At 36.8% G+C, this 18364-nt stretch overlaps 1 protein-coding gene across 1 annotated transcript; it reads left to right on the top strand.

The window, feature by feature from the left end:
* LOC110265260 lies at window positions 3770-7885 on the top strand. Its single transcript, XM_021108172.1, has 2 exons — window positions 3770-4537; window positions 4778-7885. Exons 1-2 carry the CDS (start codon window positions 3770-3772, stop codon window positions 7883-7885), a joined length of 3876 nt encoding a protein of 1291 aa, XP_020963831.1.

Raw genomic sequence — 18364 nt, 5'->3', positions numbered from 1 at the left:
TTTTTCTTTATTGAGATTTTCCATGTAATAATGCCCGATTAAATGAAGATAACAAAATAAAATTATATAAATCATATAGAATAAAATTATGAGGAATGCTAGGGCCAATAATTTTGGTGTTTTGTAACCATCAATTAGCTATCAATAGTATTTTTAATGGTATGAGATTACATCTAATGGTGAGAAATCACTCATTTTTATTTTGATAGTTAAGTGTTGGCCAGGAAATACAAAAGTTGCTGCCCCTAGACTTTTTCTAAAATTATTGTTTCCTTGTTTTGAAGCTGTATGTATAAGAATTTCCTTAAGCTTGTAATTTGTTAGGAGCACATTTGATAAAATGTTTATAGAAACAATATATTGATGTAATTGGGAATTTTCCTAGAAGATAGAAGTAACATATTTTATATGATTTTTTATTTCAAATGATATAATAATGCATTTTGATATGTTTTTAACGAAGTACATATTATGGACTAATTCCATATAATTGTATGTTATTATAAAAATAGCTTTAACACTAGTCAAATAGTTTTGATCCAACACAGCAACATGCGAGTAGTAAAATACAAAAAAAGGTAACCTTATAAAAATCTATATTTTTATAATATCTGAATATGAATATTAAATTTTTCAAAACGATGCGATGAATGATGCATTGATGTAAGTATCAAAAGAATATGATATTGATATGAGGTTGTTAATTAAAGTAATGAGGCATGGGTTGGATTGAGAAATGGAGGGTAAGGGGCATTCATTATGAGGGATTAGGTTAGGTGGTGTTTGATGTAGGGGGCATTAACAAATGTGGGCTAGGTTTGTTGGTGTGGGTTAGTTGTTCGTTGAGAAATTCATTATGGGAATTATTATAACATTCCTTTGCTTTTTAATTTCTTCTTTTTCTCACCAACAAGCTAAGGAAATATCCCTCTTTTGACCTACTTCTATTCTATTCTTAATTTCCATTCTTCAACCAAGATCTTTTAATTAACGAGGCTTTCAATTCTCTTTGGTTTTTGTTTCCCATTCAATGAATATACAAAGAAAAAATATAAGTAAATAATTCTTAATCAGTCAATTTTAAACAACTATAATTAATATTTATTGATTATATATTTTTTAAAAAATAAAATTTAAATAATTATTAATAAATAATAATTTAAAAATAAAAAATACTAGTTAATGACAAATTGGCTAATAGTTAGTTGATTCGATGTTAGTTACCTAACAGAGTTTATATATAAATTGTTTACCTGTGACTTTGAGGCTGTGATTATTTTTTTTCATTAAAACTCAGATATTTTTTTTTTCTTGTCAGGCTTTATAACAATAATTTTTCGTTCTTGTATTTTTTTTGTCGGAATTAAAACTCGTTCATAACATGATTTGAATTTACTTGCCCAATGAGGTTATTCCATTAATGTTATTGACCCAATTTTATAATATCTGGCCCATTATTTTGAAACCCAATAAGTTGGCCCAACTATTAAGCCTTCTTTTACAAGGCCCCAAAAGACTACAGATTTTTGTTTGCTGCCTCTTCTTTTTAAATTGTGGAGTTAACATGATTCACACAAAATATACATGAAAGCAAATTTTAAGATTTGAATTCTCAACAAAAAACTTCATAGTCATAAAAAGCCCTACATATCTAACACACCTGAAAGTTCACTTGCCTCTAAACCACTTACAGAAATATAGAACATTAACAAAGCCAACTTCTCCAAGAGTGGAGCCTCACGCTCTCCAGGAGTGGAGTTATACTGCTTCGACAGCGAAGCTCTTAAATCACAACAACTACTCAAGTCCAGATCAAATATAAGCTCAAAGATAATCACAAAACAAAGGAGAGGGACAGAACAGAAAAGTAATACAACTCAGCAGGACAAGTTATGGAAAGGATAGAAAACACAGCCATGGAAGGGGATGTTCTAGACTTGGAAGAATCTTCAACTCAACATGGAGAAAAGACAGATCAGAAGCTAGTTGGCCGGGTGTTGACGGAAAAGGTGTTGAATACGGTCACAGTACGCAAAACGATCCTCAACATGTGGGGAGATCCACAAGGTCTAGTGATCACTAATGCAGGACCAAACTCATTTATCTTGAACTTCAAGAGCCAGGAGGAAGCAAGAAGAGCATATGAAGGTGGACCATGGAGGATAGAAGGGCACATGCTGAGTCTGCAATGGTGGAGCCCAAACCTGTCCATAGAAGAGGTAAACTACAATCAGCTTCCTATTTGGGTTCAAATACATGGATTGCCTTATGATAAAATAAATATAAAAAATGCTGAGAAGATAGGAGCCACATTAGGGAGAGTGATAAGTGCTGAAGATCCCTTTGTTGAAGGAAACATGCTTAGATCCTTCCTTAGGGTGAGAGTGGAGATAAATGTTCAAGCACCACTGAAGACTGGATTCTGGTTTAGAAGAAGTGATAGAAGCCAGTCATGGGCTGATTTCAAATATGAAAAACTGTATGATTATTGTTACAAGTGTGGGAGAATTGGGCATGACAAAAGAGCATGTGGGGAGGAACTAGTGAGATCATTAGTAAACCCAGAAATTCCCAGATATGGGCCTGAACTCACAACTCCAGGTCTGAGGTCAATAGAAAATGAGGCAAGAAAGGCAGGCATTAGGAGGAGAAAGGAGGAACAGAACAATTGGGTGGAGGAGTTGTGGGAGGCGCGTGAAAGAAGTTTGCAAGGGAGGGAGTGGTTGAAAAGACAGGCACAGAAGGACAGAGGGGGGTCAAGTCTAGGGGGAGTAAGAAGCTCTCAAGCCAGTGCCTCTGCCAAATCTTGGGGAAGAGCAGAAAATCCACAAGAGCAAATAGGGGAGAGACAAGTGGCAATACAAGAAGTGCAAGATCAAGGTAAAGGGGCTGAGGATGATGAAATGAACGGTGAGGAACACAACAGTATCTGCATGATAAATGATGATGGGACAGCAAATAATAAAAAAGGGAAGAAGGAAGAAGCCATCCAACAAAATCAGCAAGCTAGTGAGTCAGCAACAATGAGAAACGTGAATGAGGCCAAGGATAAGGACAATGCAGAAGAAAATGAGGAGGACAGCAGCAAGATTCCTAGGAAGCATAAAGAGAAAGGTGGGCCAAGCATGAGAAGAATGGACAGTACAAACAGAGGGACATGGGCTTTCATTAACCAAAGGCCCAATATGAATAGACAGCAAATCAGAACTGGGCCAAGTGAAGGAGAAGGGAACCTTACCATTAGAGAAATTTTGATGGAGTTCAATAAAAATATGGCTGAAGAAAATAGGAAGAAAAACATAGGAAAAGAAGTAGAAGATGAGGCCCAATACAGAAATAACATGGACGTTGACGGACCAACAAGACACTCTGGAACAAATAAGGAACAGTCAAAACAGAGAGGAAAACAGATAATCACAGAGAGTGAAGGAGGCTTTTATTATGTAGAATTAGCAGAAGAAGAGGAGGAAATAGAGCAGAAAAATAGTAAAGCAATAGTAGTGGCCAGAGAATACGAAACAGAACTTATCCAAAGGATGGAGGAAAAGTTAAAGCTGAAAAGAAGAAGGGAAGAGGACCAACAGGAGCGAAATGTAAAACTTCAGAAAGAAGAAGAGGAAGGTACGCAAATGTCGAGGGCCAACAAGAAGAACAGAAGGTGGAGAAGCATAACAGAAGGAGGAGCGCATGAGGAAGGATCACAGATCAGAGATAACTTGGAAGACATAACGGCTGAGGAGGCGGGCCTACACATGCCCCCAACTCAACCATGAGCATCATAAGCTGGAACTGCCGCGGGGTAGCAGCTCCCGCGACAGTTTCTGAATTGCACAGTATGTGCAAACAATTCAAGCCTGCAATAGTATATCTAATGGAGACTAGAGCTAGAGAAAGTACTATTAAAAAGTTGAAAAGAAGGCTACATTTTGAAAATGTATTTCACATAGAACCCCGGGGACTGTCCGGAGGGCTATGCCTTTTGTGGAATGAAATATATAATATTAATATTTACTTTTGGTGCGATAATCATATAAAAGCTCGTATTGATGATAGAAAAGGAAAAATATGGGAGTGTAACTTTATATATGGGAATCCATGTTTTGGAAGGAGAAAAGAACAATGGAGGACAATCACAGCGAATAACAACAACAAGGGGGAGCCACAGCTATTCATCGGGGATTTCAACGACATTTTAAGCCAAGAAGAGAAAATTGGGCTACATCCAAAGCCACAGAATCAGGTGAGAGAATTTAGGCAGTTTGCAGATATGAATTACCTTATGGACTTAGATATAAAAGGAGGAAGATTTACATGGTTCGGAAATCCAAGAAATGGATTCATCACCAGGGAAAGGATAGATAGGGCATTAGTAAATTGGGAATGGAGAATATTATATCAGCAGGCATCACTCAAAGCTCTGCCAGCCATCAGTTCTGATCACTGCCCATTGGTTTTGGACATAAATCAAGTTCAAAGGACAGAGAAAAGTTTCAAATTCGAGGCCTTCTGGACCGATCATGAGGATTGCGAGAATACGGTAAAAAAGGGATGGGAAAAGGAAGATGTCCAAGGATGCGTCTGGAAAGGAATAACAACAAGAATGAAAAATTGTAAAGAGGAGCTTAAAAAGTGGAGCAAGAGGACTCTGAAACGAGCAGATCAAGAAATTCGCAAGCTGAAGGAGGAATTAACGAAGCTACAAGATTCAGATTTAACACAAGAAAAACAGGAGAAAATATAACATATAAAAGAGAATATAGCTGCATTATGGAAACAGGAAGAAAAATATTGGGGACAAAGAGCTAGGTTGAAGTGGTTGAAATGGGGAGATAAGAACACAGCTTTTTTCCATGCTACAACCATTCAAAGAAGGGGAAGGAACCGAATCGATAAGCTCAAAAATGAGGCGGGCTTCTGGATACAAAACAGGAAAGAAATCATGAAGCACATAGAGGAACGATTTGATGCGCTCTTTACTTCAAACAATAAAAGGAATTGCGAGTCAGTCGTAAACAAGATTCCAGTAAGAGTCTCGGAAGACATGAACAGGGAGCTGATCGCAGAGGTCACAGAAGAAGAAATCAGGAAAGCAGTTTTCAGCATGGGCAGCCTCAAGGCTCCTGGACCAGACGGCCTGAATGGACTGTTCTATCAAAAGCACTGGGAGATAATCAAAAAAGAGGTATGTGCAGTAGTCAGAGAATTCTTTCGGAACGGGTTCTTGCCGGAAGAGATTAGCGAAACCATAGTAGTTTTAATTCCAAAGGTAAAAGATCCGGAAGAACTCAATCAGTTAAGACCAATTAGTTGTTGCAATTTTATTTACAAAATAATAACCAGGGTCATAGTGTTGAGACTAAAAGGGCTCCTCGAGGATATAGTGTCCCCTACCCAAAGTGCATTTGTGGGTGGAAGGCTCATACAAGATAATGTAGTAATCGTCCAAGAAGTCTACCATAGCCTAAATAGGAAAGGAAGAGATGGATCAGAAAATGTTGCAATCAAATTAGACATGAACAAGGCGTATGACAGGCTGGAATGGGATTTTCTCGAAAAAGTGCTCAAGAAATTTGGGTTCGCTGAGAAGTGGGTTGACTGGGTGATGAAATGTGTTAGAAGTGCGAGTTATAGGGTAAGAGTCAACGGTGAGTTATCGAAGAAGATAAAGCCTCAGAGGGGTCTTAGACAAGGGGATCCATTATCCCCATACCTGTTCATTTTAGCAGCGGAGGTATTCACGATTCTTATGCAGCAGGCTAAAGAGAAAGGCAATATAACGGGTCTAAAGATAGCCCCAACAGCTCCGGCTATTACTCACTTGTTGTTTGCGGACGACTGCATTATTTTTGCGAAGGCGAAGGAGGAGGAGATTTTTCAGATCATAACCGTACTAAACGAATACACAGAGGCATCCGGGCAAAGAATTAATATGAACAAGTCAGGCATCTCCTTTGGAAGTCAAGTGCCGATACAAACGAGAGTAGACATAGAAGAGATTTTAGGAATGAAAACATGGGACACGCCAGGAAAGTACTTGGGGCTACCAGCCATATGGGGAAGATCTCACAACAAAGCTCTAGCATGGATTGAAGAGAAGATCATGAATAAACTAGAAGGGTGGAAAGAAAGGTTGCTGAATCAAGCAGGCAAAGAAACTCTAATAAAATCGGTAATTCAGGCAATACCATCGTATATCATGAATGTGATAAAGTTCCCGAAGAGCTTTTGCGGGAGAATTTCCACGAAGGTCGCGAGATTCTGGTGGGCAGCATCGGGGAAGGAACGGGGCATTCATTGGAAGAAGTGGGATAGCATCACTGATAGCAAGAGTGAAGGGGGATTGGGGTTTAAAGACCTGGAAAAACAAAACACTGCCTACCTGGCAAAACAAGCATGGAGAGCTCTCAAAAATCCAAATGCAATCTGGGTACAAATTTTGAAATCGTTGTATTTCCCGGACGGCAACTTCTGGACAGCAACGGGTAAAAAAGGCGCCTCATGGGTCTGGAGAAGCATCTTACATGGAAGAGAGCTATTAAGGAAATGCGCAAAGTGGAGCATAGGAGATGGCTCCAAAGTGAGCATCTGGAAAGACAATTGGATCGCAGGCAGGAGCAGCCCTCTCAACACAAACAGCACAGATGACTCAAAGGTTAAGGATCTCATTGTAAATGGGGAAGGCTGGAATAAAAAGAAGATCGAGAGCAGATTCTCCCAAGAAATTTGCAAGGAGATACTTAGCACCCCTGTTAGTGTAGTGAACAAAGAAGATCATCTGTATTGGCCATGGAGGGAAGATGGGAGTTACTCAATAAGAACTGGATACTATGCTGCAAGAAGAGTTGAGCAGAATAGCAAATATGGAAATCCATCAACAAGTGAAGACAAAAGGGAGATATGGAGGGAGGTATGGAGAATGGAAGTACCACAGAAGATCAGAATGTTTTTATGGAAAGCCTGTCATGATATATTACCCGTAGGTTCTAACTTATATAAAAGAAAGATGGCACCAAATCCAGTTTTCCAGATATGTTTAAAAAGTCCAGAGACAGTAGAACACGCACTACTACTTTGTGATTGGGCTAGGGCAGCATGGTTCGGAGCGGAATGCCAATGGACCCCAACAGTGGAGACAGTAAGTTCTATCGGAAATTGGGTGGTCGAATGTATAAAGAAGTTGAGAGCAGGTGGGGGAGAGGACATGGAGAAGAGGATCAGCAAGCTAGGATTTCTCATGTGGGAAATATGGAAAACAAGAAATAACAAACTGTTTCAGCAGCAGGATGTAAATCCTAAATGGACAATCTACAGGGCTAAAGCACTAGAGGAAATCTACTGGAAGCTAGCAGAAAAACAGCACACACAGAAAACAGAAGGTAATAAAAGTAAAACAAACCTGGTGAAATGGAGACCTCCCCCTGAAAACTGGTTGAAGGCGAACGTTGACGCAGCATTCAGGAAGGATACAGGAACTGGTGCAATTGCTGTGGTTATCAGAGATCACAAAGGAAGAATCATATTAGGTTTTTCAGGAAAAATCCAAGCCACATCAAGTACTGTGGCAGAAGTCCAGGCAGTAAGACAAGCATTAATCATAGTGAATAATTTACAAATGGGCAGAACCTTAATAGAAACTGACAACCTAAAGCTAGCTCAAGCTATCAAATCTAAAATAGCTTTAGGAGAGGCTATGGCCATATTCCAAGACATTCAAATTTTAATGGCGAATTTACCTGAAAAGGGAATGACTTGGACCCCCAGAAATGGAAATCGTCTAGCTCATGCAGTGGCGAAAGCGGCAGAAGCAGAGACACTACGAGCAAACTGGAGCACTAAACCACCTACAGAAATACAGAGCATTATTAGAACAGAGCTTCGAATGTAAATCAACAATTACACAAGAATTACTGGATAATTAAAATTAGGCAAATAGAGAAGCTCGAACCAAGCAAAGAGCCAAGAGTGTCAGGATTTCATCCAGATCGTCAATGATCTGAGACAGAAGATCTGCATACAACCCAAGGCGACGCTGTGTCTGAGATCGTGCTGCGGGAACGTGAGGAAGAGGAGGGCCAGAGTGGTTCCAGTGGAGGCAAAAGATGGAGGTCATCGAGTTCAAATTATGATAAAGGGAGTGGCATCCAGATTCGAGTTCTGACAAAGGGAGAGTATCAATTCAGACTGAATGGTTGAGGCGCCGGAAGACATTTGGAGTGGAGTCTACCCAATACTCCGAATTGCTAACGGGAAGAGGTTATTATGGATCTTGGAAAGAGGAGGAAGCAGAGCGCTGTTGGTGATGCCCAGGCACCTGCTTCGGAGACAGCTTCGTGGGACGGCGGCGCAGTCTCGACAAAGGCTCCGTGTTCCCAAGCCGGTGGCCTCAGTAACCATGCATGCTTCAGATCATGTCGCCGGCGGACTGAAGGAAGGAGCCTCCAAGAATCACGAGCTGAAGAGATCTTCTCACTCTCGCGGCAAGGGAGGGGTAGTTATTAATATATTTATTTATAAATACATATATAATTTAATTTATTTTTAATATATATTTATATTTTAATACGTATTTTATATTGATGATTGATTTTGATAACTGATTTTAATGTATACATAATATAATCGTTCTTACTAAACACTCTAAAAATTATGTGTGTGATTGATGAGTCCTATTTAATAATCAATAAATTGTTAAATTTTTCTTTTTCAGTCTATATTTACCTTAGAGTATTTCTTTTTTGGAAAACACTAATTTGATTATGATAAATTAAGAATCAACTAACAACTATAGGGGGAAAAGAAAAGGGAAAAAAATCATATTCTCCTTGCCATTATTATTTAAAATTCAACTTCGAGGATAATTCTAAGTTTCTAACATTTGTCCTATAATTATAGATTGTTACGTGACCTGATGTTACATTAATATTCCCCTTTCAAAAACCCATATCTCTCGTTATTTTATTTTATTAAAAAAAAAGAGAGAGAAAAGGATATTACGTGTTCAAAGAACTAGAAAAAATAATGAATTATGTATGTGATAATGATTATGAATGATAAATAGTAGCCAAAGAGAAACTGGTGGTTTAAACAATAAAGGTGGTGGAAATTAAGATGATAATAATGGGATTACAAAAGCAGTGTCACAAAATCCATGGGAGCCGCAAGGTGTGTTTGGTTGCAATTTAGGTTAAGCTTGGATCCAATAACAACAATCCAATCATTCTAATTCAAATTTAATATAAAAGATTATTATCAAAAATTAAAAACCATTACTTACTTATATTTGAATACCGAAATTAAAGTGATGCTAGTTTTATTTATATTTTAACTATAAATATGAATCTAACTGACTATTTAGAGTTTAATTATGTATATATATGAGGTAAATCACTTAATTAAACCAAAAATCACTCAAATTTATATAAATTACCCAAAACAAAAAATATTACGTGAATTACCGATGCATATAATTATATAAATTGAATTAGTGTTATTCGAATTCAAGTTATAATAATAAATCACCTTAACATGTATCGATTTATAAAAAAACATTTTACTAAATATAAATTGAATTGAGGCATGTCAATTTACCAATACTTCTACTAAATCGAATTAGTCTTAATCAATTTACTAAGCAATGCACGTGATTTCATGTCACTCGTAGTAATTCGAATTTGGATAGTTTGAATTAGTTCAAAGTTTGTGCCCATAATAATTCGAATTGGCTAAATTCGAATTACATCCTACTAAATCGAATATGCCTCATTCAATTTAATGCCAAATCCCTATATATAGAATTCGAATTCGTTTGATTCGAATTACATTTCACCAGTCCAACACGTAACATCCAGAGAAATAAAAACAATCTATATATAGTACAAGATTGATATTGCAGAAATAGAAGGTGACCCAAATCGAATATATCGATTGGACGAAGTTGCGCACATTGCTGATAGCGTGCATGAAGAGGTTAGTAAACGAAATTTAAATTTTTATTTTATTTTTCTTTCAGAAATAAATAATTGCTAGTGATATTAAATTGATTAGAACTTAATTATTAGAATTATTAGAATGTTTAAACTTGAAGTAGTAGTTAGAGTATTGATTTAGGGGTTGTAGTGTATTAGAAGATTAGTAATATTAAATCGCTTAGAACTTGAATATTAGAATTATTAGAATCTTTACCCTTTAAATAATTGTTATAGTATTGAGGGTACCCGAGTATTGATATAGGGCTAGTTGTGTGTTACAAGATTGAAATCACAAATGCATGTTGGTTAAGGGGTGATTAAGTATGTTGACGGGTAGATTTAACAGGTTTGGATAGAATTTGTGAGTTTTTAATGTTAGAAGTTTAATGAGGTTAGAAATTTTGTGGAGTTTAATTTAATTTAATTTAATTTGGATTTAAAGTGTTGGATTAAGTAAGCATTAGAACATTTGACAGAATTTAGAATGATTAAATTTATTTAAAAAATTGAATTATGAAATGTTAGATTAATGACTTAAATAGTAGACTAACTATGTTCCGTTAGAATTTAATCTAATTTTAGTTAAAGTATTTTTTGATTAAATTATCCGTAATAGAGAATTTTGTCATTGTCATGCAGCCTCACTGCTGTATTACAAGTATGAGGAGGTAGTATGGTATGTTATTAGACGATAGGATTATGCCATACTTGCAGATGGCTGGCCTGGTCCATCTCGCGAGGCTCAACGACCATTGGTTTAGGTTGGATGAGCCATTAGTGAGTGCATTTATGGAGAGATGGCATCCGGAGATGCATATATTTCATCTGTCATTCGGTGAGTGCACGATTACGTTACATGATGTAGCCTACCAAATAGGACTCCCGATCAACGGACAGTACGTTAACGAATGTCTAACAAACTTCGAGCGATACATCGACGGTGGCCGTCTGGCATGGATTTGGTTCGAGTAGTTGTTGGGTGTGTCGCCACCACTAGACTACATCGACAAGTTCATTGTGAAGTGCACTTGGATGCAGGAGATATTCAATGACCTTCTCGAGGGTGCAGACGAGGAGACAGTCAGGTGACAAGTTTAGCACCCGCATGCATATCAGGTGGCTGCCGTACGTAGCGAGATTAGAGGACATGGGCAGATATAGCTGGAGATCTACCGCTCTATCGTGGTTATGTAGGTGCCTATGCCGTATGGCCAACAAGTACATGGTTAAGTTGGCAGGTTCACTGCAGCTCCTCCAACCATGGATCTTCTGGCAATTTCTTTGACGCTTTTCACTAGCCCTTGGGGACGAGGTACCCAATTGATTACTAGTTGTTTTCTTTGTTCCTATTTTTTCGATACTTGTTGATAACATATCTTGGGTGGCAGGTGGTCAGGTCGAGTGAGAAGGGATCTCGAGTTATGCACTGCAGACTGAGAATAGATTTACTTCATCCTGACGATGTGAGATTCATACACTTTAGTGTTTTATTCTTCAGATATTTTGTGTCGTTACTGGTCATGATGACTTATTTCGACCTAAATTCTCTTTTCAATTCGCTTGGATGTCGTACAGCTCGTCAAATGTCATACAGGTTGTGCATCTGGAGATACTAGAGTCACGACACACGGCGTTATAGAGGTCTGTAATGACATTGATCTACTTGGCTATCATAGAGTGGCATCAGATAGATTGGGTTCTACCACAATTTGGAGGAGTACAGCATCGGCCACCACCTGCATTGAACATCTATTTCTTGATGTCAAAGGATGGCAGAGACGGCGATCGATGGTTTCCCACTACCTTACAGAGTTGGCACACTCATTGGACCAACAGGGCGCAATATATCTTATGGTTTGATGTTGTTCCTGATCCAAGTCCCTCTCATGCATACTTAGCCAACCAAACCCTCTTGTAAGTCAGTCTAAAACCAAAATGGGCATCTGTCGCATTCTGCATTTACCTTGATCGAAACGGCAGCCTCGACTCTAATCATAGGCAGTATGAAGGTCGAGATCACATGGTAATCAAGCCTTCTGTGATCACCGGATATCAAAGTGGCTAGACAAGTATGCAGTCCATTGTATTGTTTTACCTCCCAAATACCTTTGCACAGGCGGAAACTGATACTAATCAACCATGTGCACTCATTTTCAAATTCCTTACAATTTCCATGGTACTTGCGATAATCAGATTACAACACTTTATACTCAAGCCCACATTGGATGCTATAAGTCTTCACGCTCAGTACGACCTCCTCTTTATCCTATAACTACTGACCGACTTGAAATTCAGCTAGTCTTCATGTATCCTGTGTGTCTCTGGCCCCAAATCCGACAGGCACACTAGGTACCCCCTGCTATCTCATGGCATTCAAGTCCAAAGTTTAAAAGTGCAGAGGATACTGTTGAGTTCCTGAACTAGCCGCTCCACCACCCTCAGCTGGAATACTCCTCGCTATGTCATCATTGCTATCATCGGCAATCGTGGCGGGCTCCACGTCATCATCATCATCATCATCCTGCAGTGCATCTTCCAAACTATCCGGTGCTCCACCTTGTCGGGAATCCGGTATCACATTAGGAGTACCGGCTATAGGAATCGCAACATCACCGAAGGGTCCTATATCACCTACTTCTCTGTCACGAGTGTGGTTTAGATTAGCAGCGAAGGATGGGGAGGCGACCAAAACTGTCTCAGGCTCAATTACGGGCACAGATGAAGAGGCACCAACAGGCATTGAACTAGAGCATGCTGTCGTGGCTGAAGGCTGAAGATTCCGGTAAGAACCTCCTGAACTAGAGACCACATCCACAAGCTTGGCCAACAACTCAGGGGGTCCTCACCTCGGAAAATTGCCGACGACAATGGAATAGAACTTGCAAATCTTTATCGCTGCCTATGATGAAGAAATCATACTTCACATCATCCCGCAACACCGAAATCGGAATTATGTAGTATAACTTCACCCGTTTCACGCCTTGCAGCCCCAGTTTTTGAATTATCGTATTCTGAAACTCGGTGAAATTCGTTGATGGTTTGAGAAAAACACTAAGCGAATCCTTATCAGTAGATTTAATTCCAGATCGCGTTTTTTCTTAATCGACCATCTGTAGTGCACCAGAACTAAAAAACTATCATCACTAGCCATTGCATGTCACTATGACGAGGAATTCACATTCCATAGCTATTTATATACGTTTGCACTATGGTAAATCGAATTAACTTACATCTATTTATATATCTTAGAGAATACATAGTAAAACGAATTGTCTTGTGTTAATTTATTCATTAGCTGACGTGCATGTAAATCGAAGCAGCTCCAATCGATTTACTTGGCTACTAAGAGCATTGAATAAATCGAATTGATGTCATTCGATTTACTAGGAAATCTAAATATTTATGTACAAATCAAATCAAATCCCTTCAATTTGCATGCCTACCTACTAATTTGAATTAGTTTAATTCGATTTAGTACCAACAGTGATAAATCAAATATAACTGTATCAATTTACATAGAAATATCCATTAGGAACATGCACCTAACGGATTAAATTTTTGATGATTTATGTAATATCCAACCCATTGGTTTATTTAAGTTTTTTATACTTCAATCATTATGTATTTTTACATAAATGATTAATTGGTGAATAATTTTGAATAATTTTTAGTATGGTTGAAAAAATTAAGGTGGCCAAAAAATGAGTGGGAATGCAAAACCAGCGTTACAAAATCTGGGAGCTAAACCATGGTTTCCAATGTGTCACTTTCCGAAGAAAACTCCAGAACTATAACAATAACTACTTTATCATTTAAAAAATAAAAAGAAATTATTATTGACCTATGTATATAAAACCCTCCTTCTATAGAGATTAGAGATCCATTTTCTTTAGCATCCCGCGAGTTAAGCTTTGGATCGGAACTAGCCATATCAAATTAATAAAGAAAGATGAATGGTGAGAGGAGTACGTGCAAGATGGAGACAGCATTGAAAACATTGTTGGCACCATCATCACCAGAGAAGGTAGGAAGAAATGGCTCATCATCATTATCATCAACAACAACAACTACTACTACTAATGTTGCAACTAGAGTGTCCAAACGGAGGAGCAATAATAATAACATTGAGAAGGAAGAGTATATCTTCCATTTGATTTGCTGGGGCCCTTATTGGCCTTAGATATTTCCTCTTATTTTGTATTTTATGATGTTTTCTTGTATTATTATTATCTCTTCTCTTTTGCGAGATTGCTTGTAGCTAGGTGATGATCATATATCTATATAGGAGAACCACTACTATTTTGTTTATTATTTGGTTTCATATTAATTTTATATGCACTAGTCATGGAAGACTATTTTAATTTGGACTTGTATTCATTCTTAACTTATTATTATTATTATTATTAGCTAGGTGCATAAAACATAGATTAGTGATTTCATTTTTATGTAAGAAACGACAAAGGGGGAGATTCTCATTTTGAGGTTAAAATAAACTTTCATTTCAATTGGAATTCTAGACTTAGAATTTCTGATGGTCACCATTTTCAAATTATGTTTACATTGCGTGATTATTTTTAAACCATTTATCAATAATAAAAAAATTTTAATGTGTTAAAATACTAACATATTAATAAATAATTATTTGAAAATAATAATTAGATAATAAACTCTAGAAAATATGCATGGTAATTAGAGATTTTAATACGAATGAATAAACGATGGAAGGTTGTGGTAGGCTTAGAGAAGGGGGTTGAATCTATGCCTTTTTTTTAAGTTACTGCAATGACTCTTTAAAGCAAACTTTGAATTTTGATTCTGTTTGAACTCAGCTGTAAAAATTTATGAGACAATTTATTTTTGTCTCATGAATATCAGAAAAACAGAGCATTGCAGAGAAGAGAGAAGCTAACACCAGCATGTATCTTGGTTCGGTTGCCTTGTACTATGCAACCTACATCCAGTCTTCTCCACAATAATGGAGGAATTTTTTACTATAGTTAAAAGTATTACATACACCAATTCCACAGGATTGACACAATCCTTTCACACTCAAGTTCTAACCTAACTTGACATTGGCTATGCTAATACCTAATTCTTCACTCTTAGTGCTAACCCAACTAAGAAAGGGATACCTTACAGGTACAAGATACAAGACACAGACATACCTAAAGAAATCTGAAAATAACTCTAGACTTTTCTCTCAAGTGTATCACTCAACCTCTTTCCACTCATGGCTTTTACTTGAGCTCTCTCAATATGTCTTTTCACTCAAGAAATTACAGAAAGATAAACATTGAAAAGTAAAATACAATCTGTAAAACATGAAGGAGATTGACTTCATCAACAGCCTCTTAGCTATGTGATAAACCTAATTTACATGTCTCTGATTCAGTTCTTTATTTTTAGCGGAATGCTTCTTTGAAAGAGAGCACTGTCCAAGTAGAGAAACTTCTTCAGAGAACTTCTTCACAGAACAAAACCTCAATACTCTGGGTTATCTCTCCTTGCTTCTGAATGAGTAGAAATCCTCTTTTATCTCGTTGCATGTTGCTGGATTCTTCTTCCTAGGTCAACTTCTTGAGCACCGTGCTTCACCAATCCACAAACTCACTTTTTCTCATTAATCCTCAGATTATAAACTTTGCTTCTGACCTTCTGATACGTGAGCATCTTTCCTATCTTTTCCTAGTGAATTTGCATCTAACTTGTTGAGTTTAATTAAGAATTAATTATATTTTAGCCACTATGGATGCTATTTTAAGTTTTGTGCAATTTTATTCATTTTAGGTAGCATTCGGATGGATTTGATGAAGTTTCTGCAGAGAAAGAGAAGAAACCAAGGAGATGACTAGCGAATACCGACGCGGACGCATGGCTCACGCGACCACGCGGAATGGAAAAAATCGCAATGACGCGATCGCGTGCCTGACGCGAACGCGTGGACTGGAATCTGCACAAATGACGCGAACGCGTGATCAACGCGTCCGCGTGACTTGCGAAAAAGGACCATCGACGCGTGCGCATGACCGACGCGTACGCGTGACATGCGCCACGTGCAGAAAACGCAGAAAGACGCTGGGGGCGATTTCTGGGTTGTTTTGACCCAGTTCTTAGCCCAGCAATCACAGATTAGAAACTGCAGAAGGGACAAATCAAGTGGTCCCCAACCCATCAGCTGAAGACTTGTTAATTAATTCGAATTTAAATTCAAATCTTATTAGAGGAAAAGATATTATGTTAATTTTAATTTTAGAAATTTGATTTTTAAATTATTAGGATTAGTTATAAAAGGGATTCCAATAGGGTGGTTTCAGAACAACATTCCACAACATTATTCCATACAAATTTACATTCCATATTCCATGAGCAATTAATCCTCCATTGTTAAGGTTAGGAGCTCTGTCTATTGTATGGATTGATAATATTAATTTTCTATTTTAATTCATGTTTTGATTTATATTTCAATAATTGTTTTCGTTCTTTATTTTATGAATTTGGGTGGAACGGAAGTATGACCCATGTTCTATTTGAGTTCTTGTATAACTTGGAAAAGCTCTTTACTTAAACAATAGCTTGAAAACATATTATCCTGAATTTCTAATTGTTTGTATTTAACGGGATACGTGACATATAATACCTTTATTTTTGGATAATTAGGATTCTTGTGGCATATAAACTAGAATTTGATCATCACCCTCTAATTGGAATTAATTGACCAAAGAATTGGTAGTTGATGAATTTTAGAGGAGACTAGAAAGGTCTAAGGAATTAGGGTCTAGTCACAAATAGTTTGCCATGAATTAAATCTTACATGATTAAAATTAGTTAATAAGAAAAGTCAATTCAAAAAATAGATAACTCTGAAGCCTTAATTGATTTCTCAATATTTTATTCCTCACCTATTCACATGCCTGTCTTCAAACTCTTCTTTATTGTTTAATGCTTTTGAACTCTCAATTACTCTTTTCTGTTTGTCTAACTAAGCCTATCAAATACTATTGTTGCTTAATCCATCAATTCTCGTGGGATCGACCCTTACTCACATAAGGTATTACTTGGTACGATCCGGTGCACTTGCTGGTAAGTTAGTGGGTTACAAATACTGCACCACCTTCTCTTGTTGACCGAAAGCCATAAAACAGCAACCTCAAAAATCTTTCAATGGTAAACCTGATCTGAGCCATTGAGAAGCTACTTGGTCCCCAAGAATCACTTGTGACCGTAGATACACAGCAGGTTGAAACAGAAATCAACTTTCTCTTGTATGCCATTTTCGGACTTGCAGAGAGATGGGAAGAAGAGAGGAAAGCAGTTTGCATGTAATAGGAAATGGGTTACCTTTAACCTTTACCTAAACTTGATGTGGTTTGAAATGGTTGATTAGATTTCTGCCTTTCAAACTTAATCTTTCTCTTTCTTTTTTCTTTGGTTATCAGCTTAGGGAATAAACTTTTTCTCTCTCTCTCACTTTTCTGATTCTTTGACCAACACACAAAAGTGAACGTTGCTTGTGATGTGAGATCAACTTGGAGGGATTTGTTGCTAGCGGGCTTGGATCGGGTTTGATTCATACAACTCGTTTGGCCCATCTGATTTCTTTCTTTGTTTTTCTTTGAGCTTCGTTTATGTTATTAACCCACTAGCCTTGTTTTATTTTCCATTCACTTTGGACTGCTGTATTGATTTGTTTTGGTCTGCAATAATAAATAATTAAATATTCAGCCTCATGTAATTATAAATAATCAATATTAATTATATTCTTTGCCCAACAAAATAATATTTATCATCATTAATTAATTTAGTTAATTTCTTAACTCAACAACGATAATTCCATATCTTAAAAGTAAAATTTAATAGTTTCATTGTCTATAATATTCTCTTATTCAAAGCTTTGTATGTACTAAATATCATTAGTTGGTTAAGGCTTTGTTGGTTTATTATTTCAAATTAATAAAAGAAAAATGATAGAAGGTTATCAAAAATTTTTTTGTTATTATTTTTAGTCATTAGTTTAATTTTTTAAATTAATAATTTAACAATATATTTTAATTTATATTTTTAAATATTAATAATTAATTGATAATAAAAAATTTTAATAGTCATCTAACATTCTTCTTAGTAAAACCATGCACACATTATAAGAAGATATGAATTCATTTGTCATTAAAAATCAATTTTACCTTTAATAAAGAAGTTGTTGATGATTAATGCAACGAGGATCAGGGCGGAGGTAGAAATTTTTTTGAGAGAGGCCAACATAAAAAATATAAGTTAAGAAGAGAAAAAAATAAAAAATTAAAAGGGAATTAAACTAAAAAATTATAATTAGACTTATATATACAAATTATTAATTTGGGAGGCTATTGCCCCTTTTCTCTAACATGCCGAGGATAGAA

Source organism: Arachis ipaensis, chromosome B08 (assembly GCF_000816755.2).
Source record: "Arachis ipaensis cultivar K30076 chromosome B08, Araip1.1, whole genome shotgun sequence".
Lineage (NCBI taxonomy): Eukaryota > Viridiplantae > Streptophyta > Magnoliopsida > Fabales > Fabaceae > Arachis > Arachis ipaensis.
The sequence above is the reverse complement of the archived record's forward strand: the minus strand, read 5'-3'. Positions and strand labels throughout refer to the sequence as shown.

Coding starts and splice junctions, on each gene's coding strand:
- LOC110265260 (XM_021108172.1), top strand. CDS start 3,770: ATGAGCATCATAAGCTGGAACTGCCGCGGGGTAGCAGCTCCCGCGACA. Junction 4,538..4,777: donor ATGAGGATTGCGAGAATACG/GTAAAAAAGGGA, acceptor TTATGGAAACAG/GAAGAAAAATATTGGGGACA.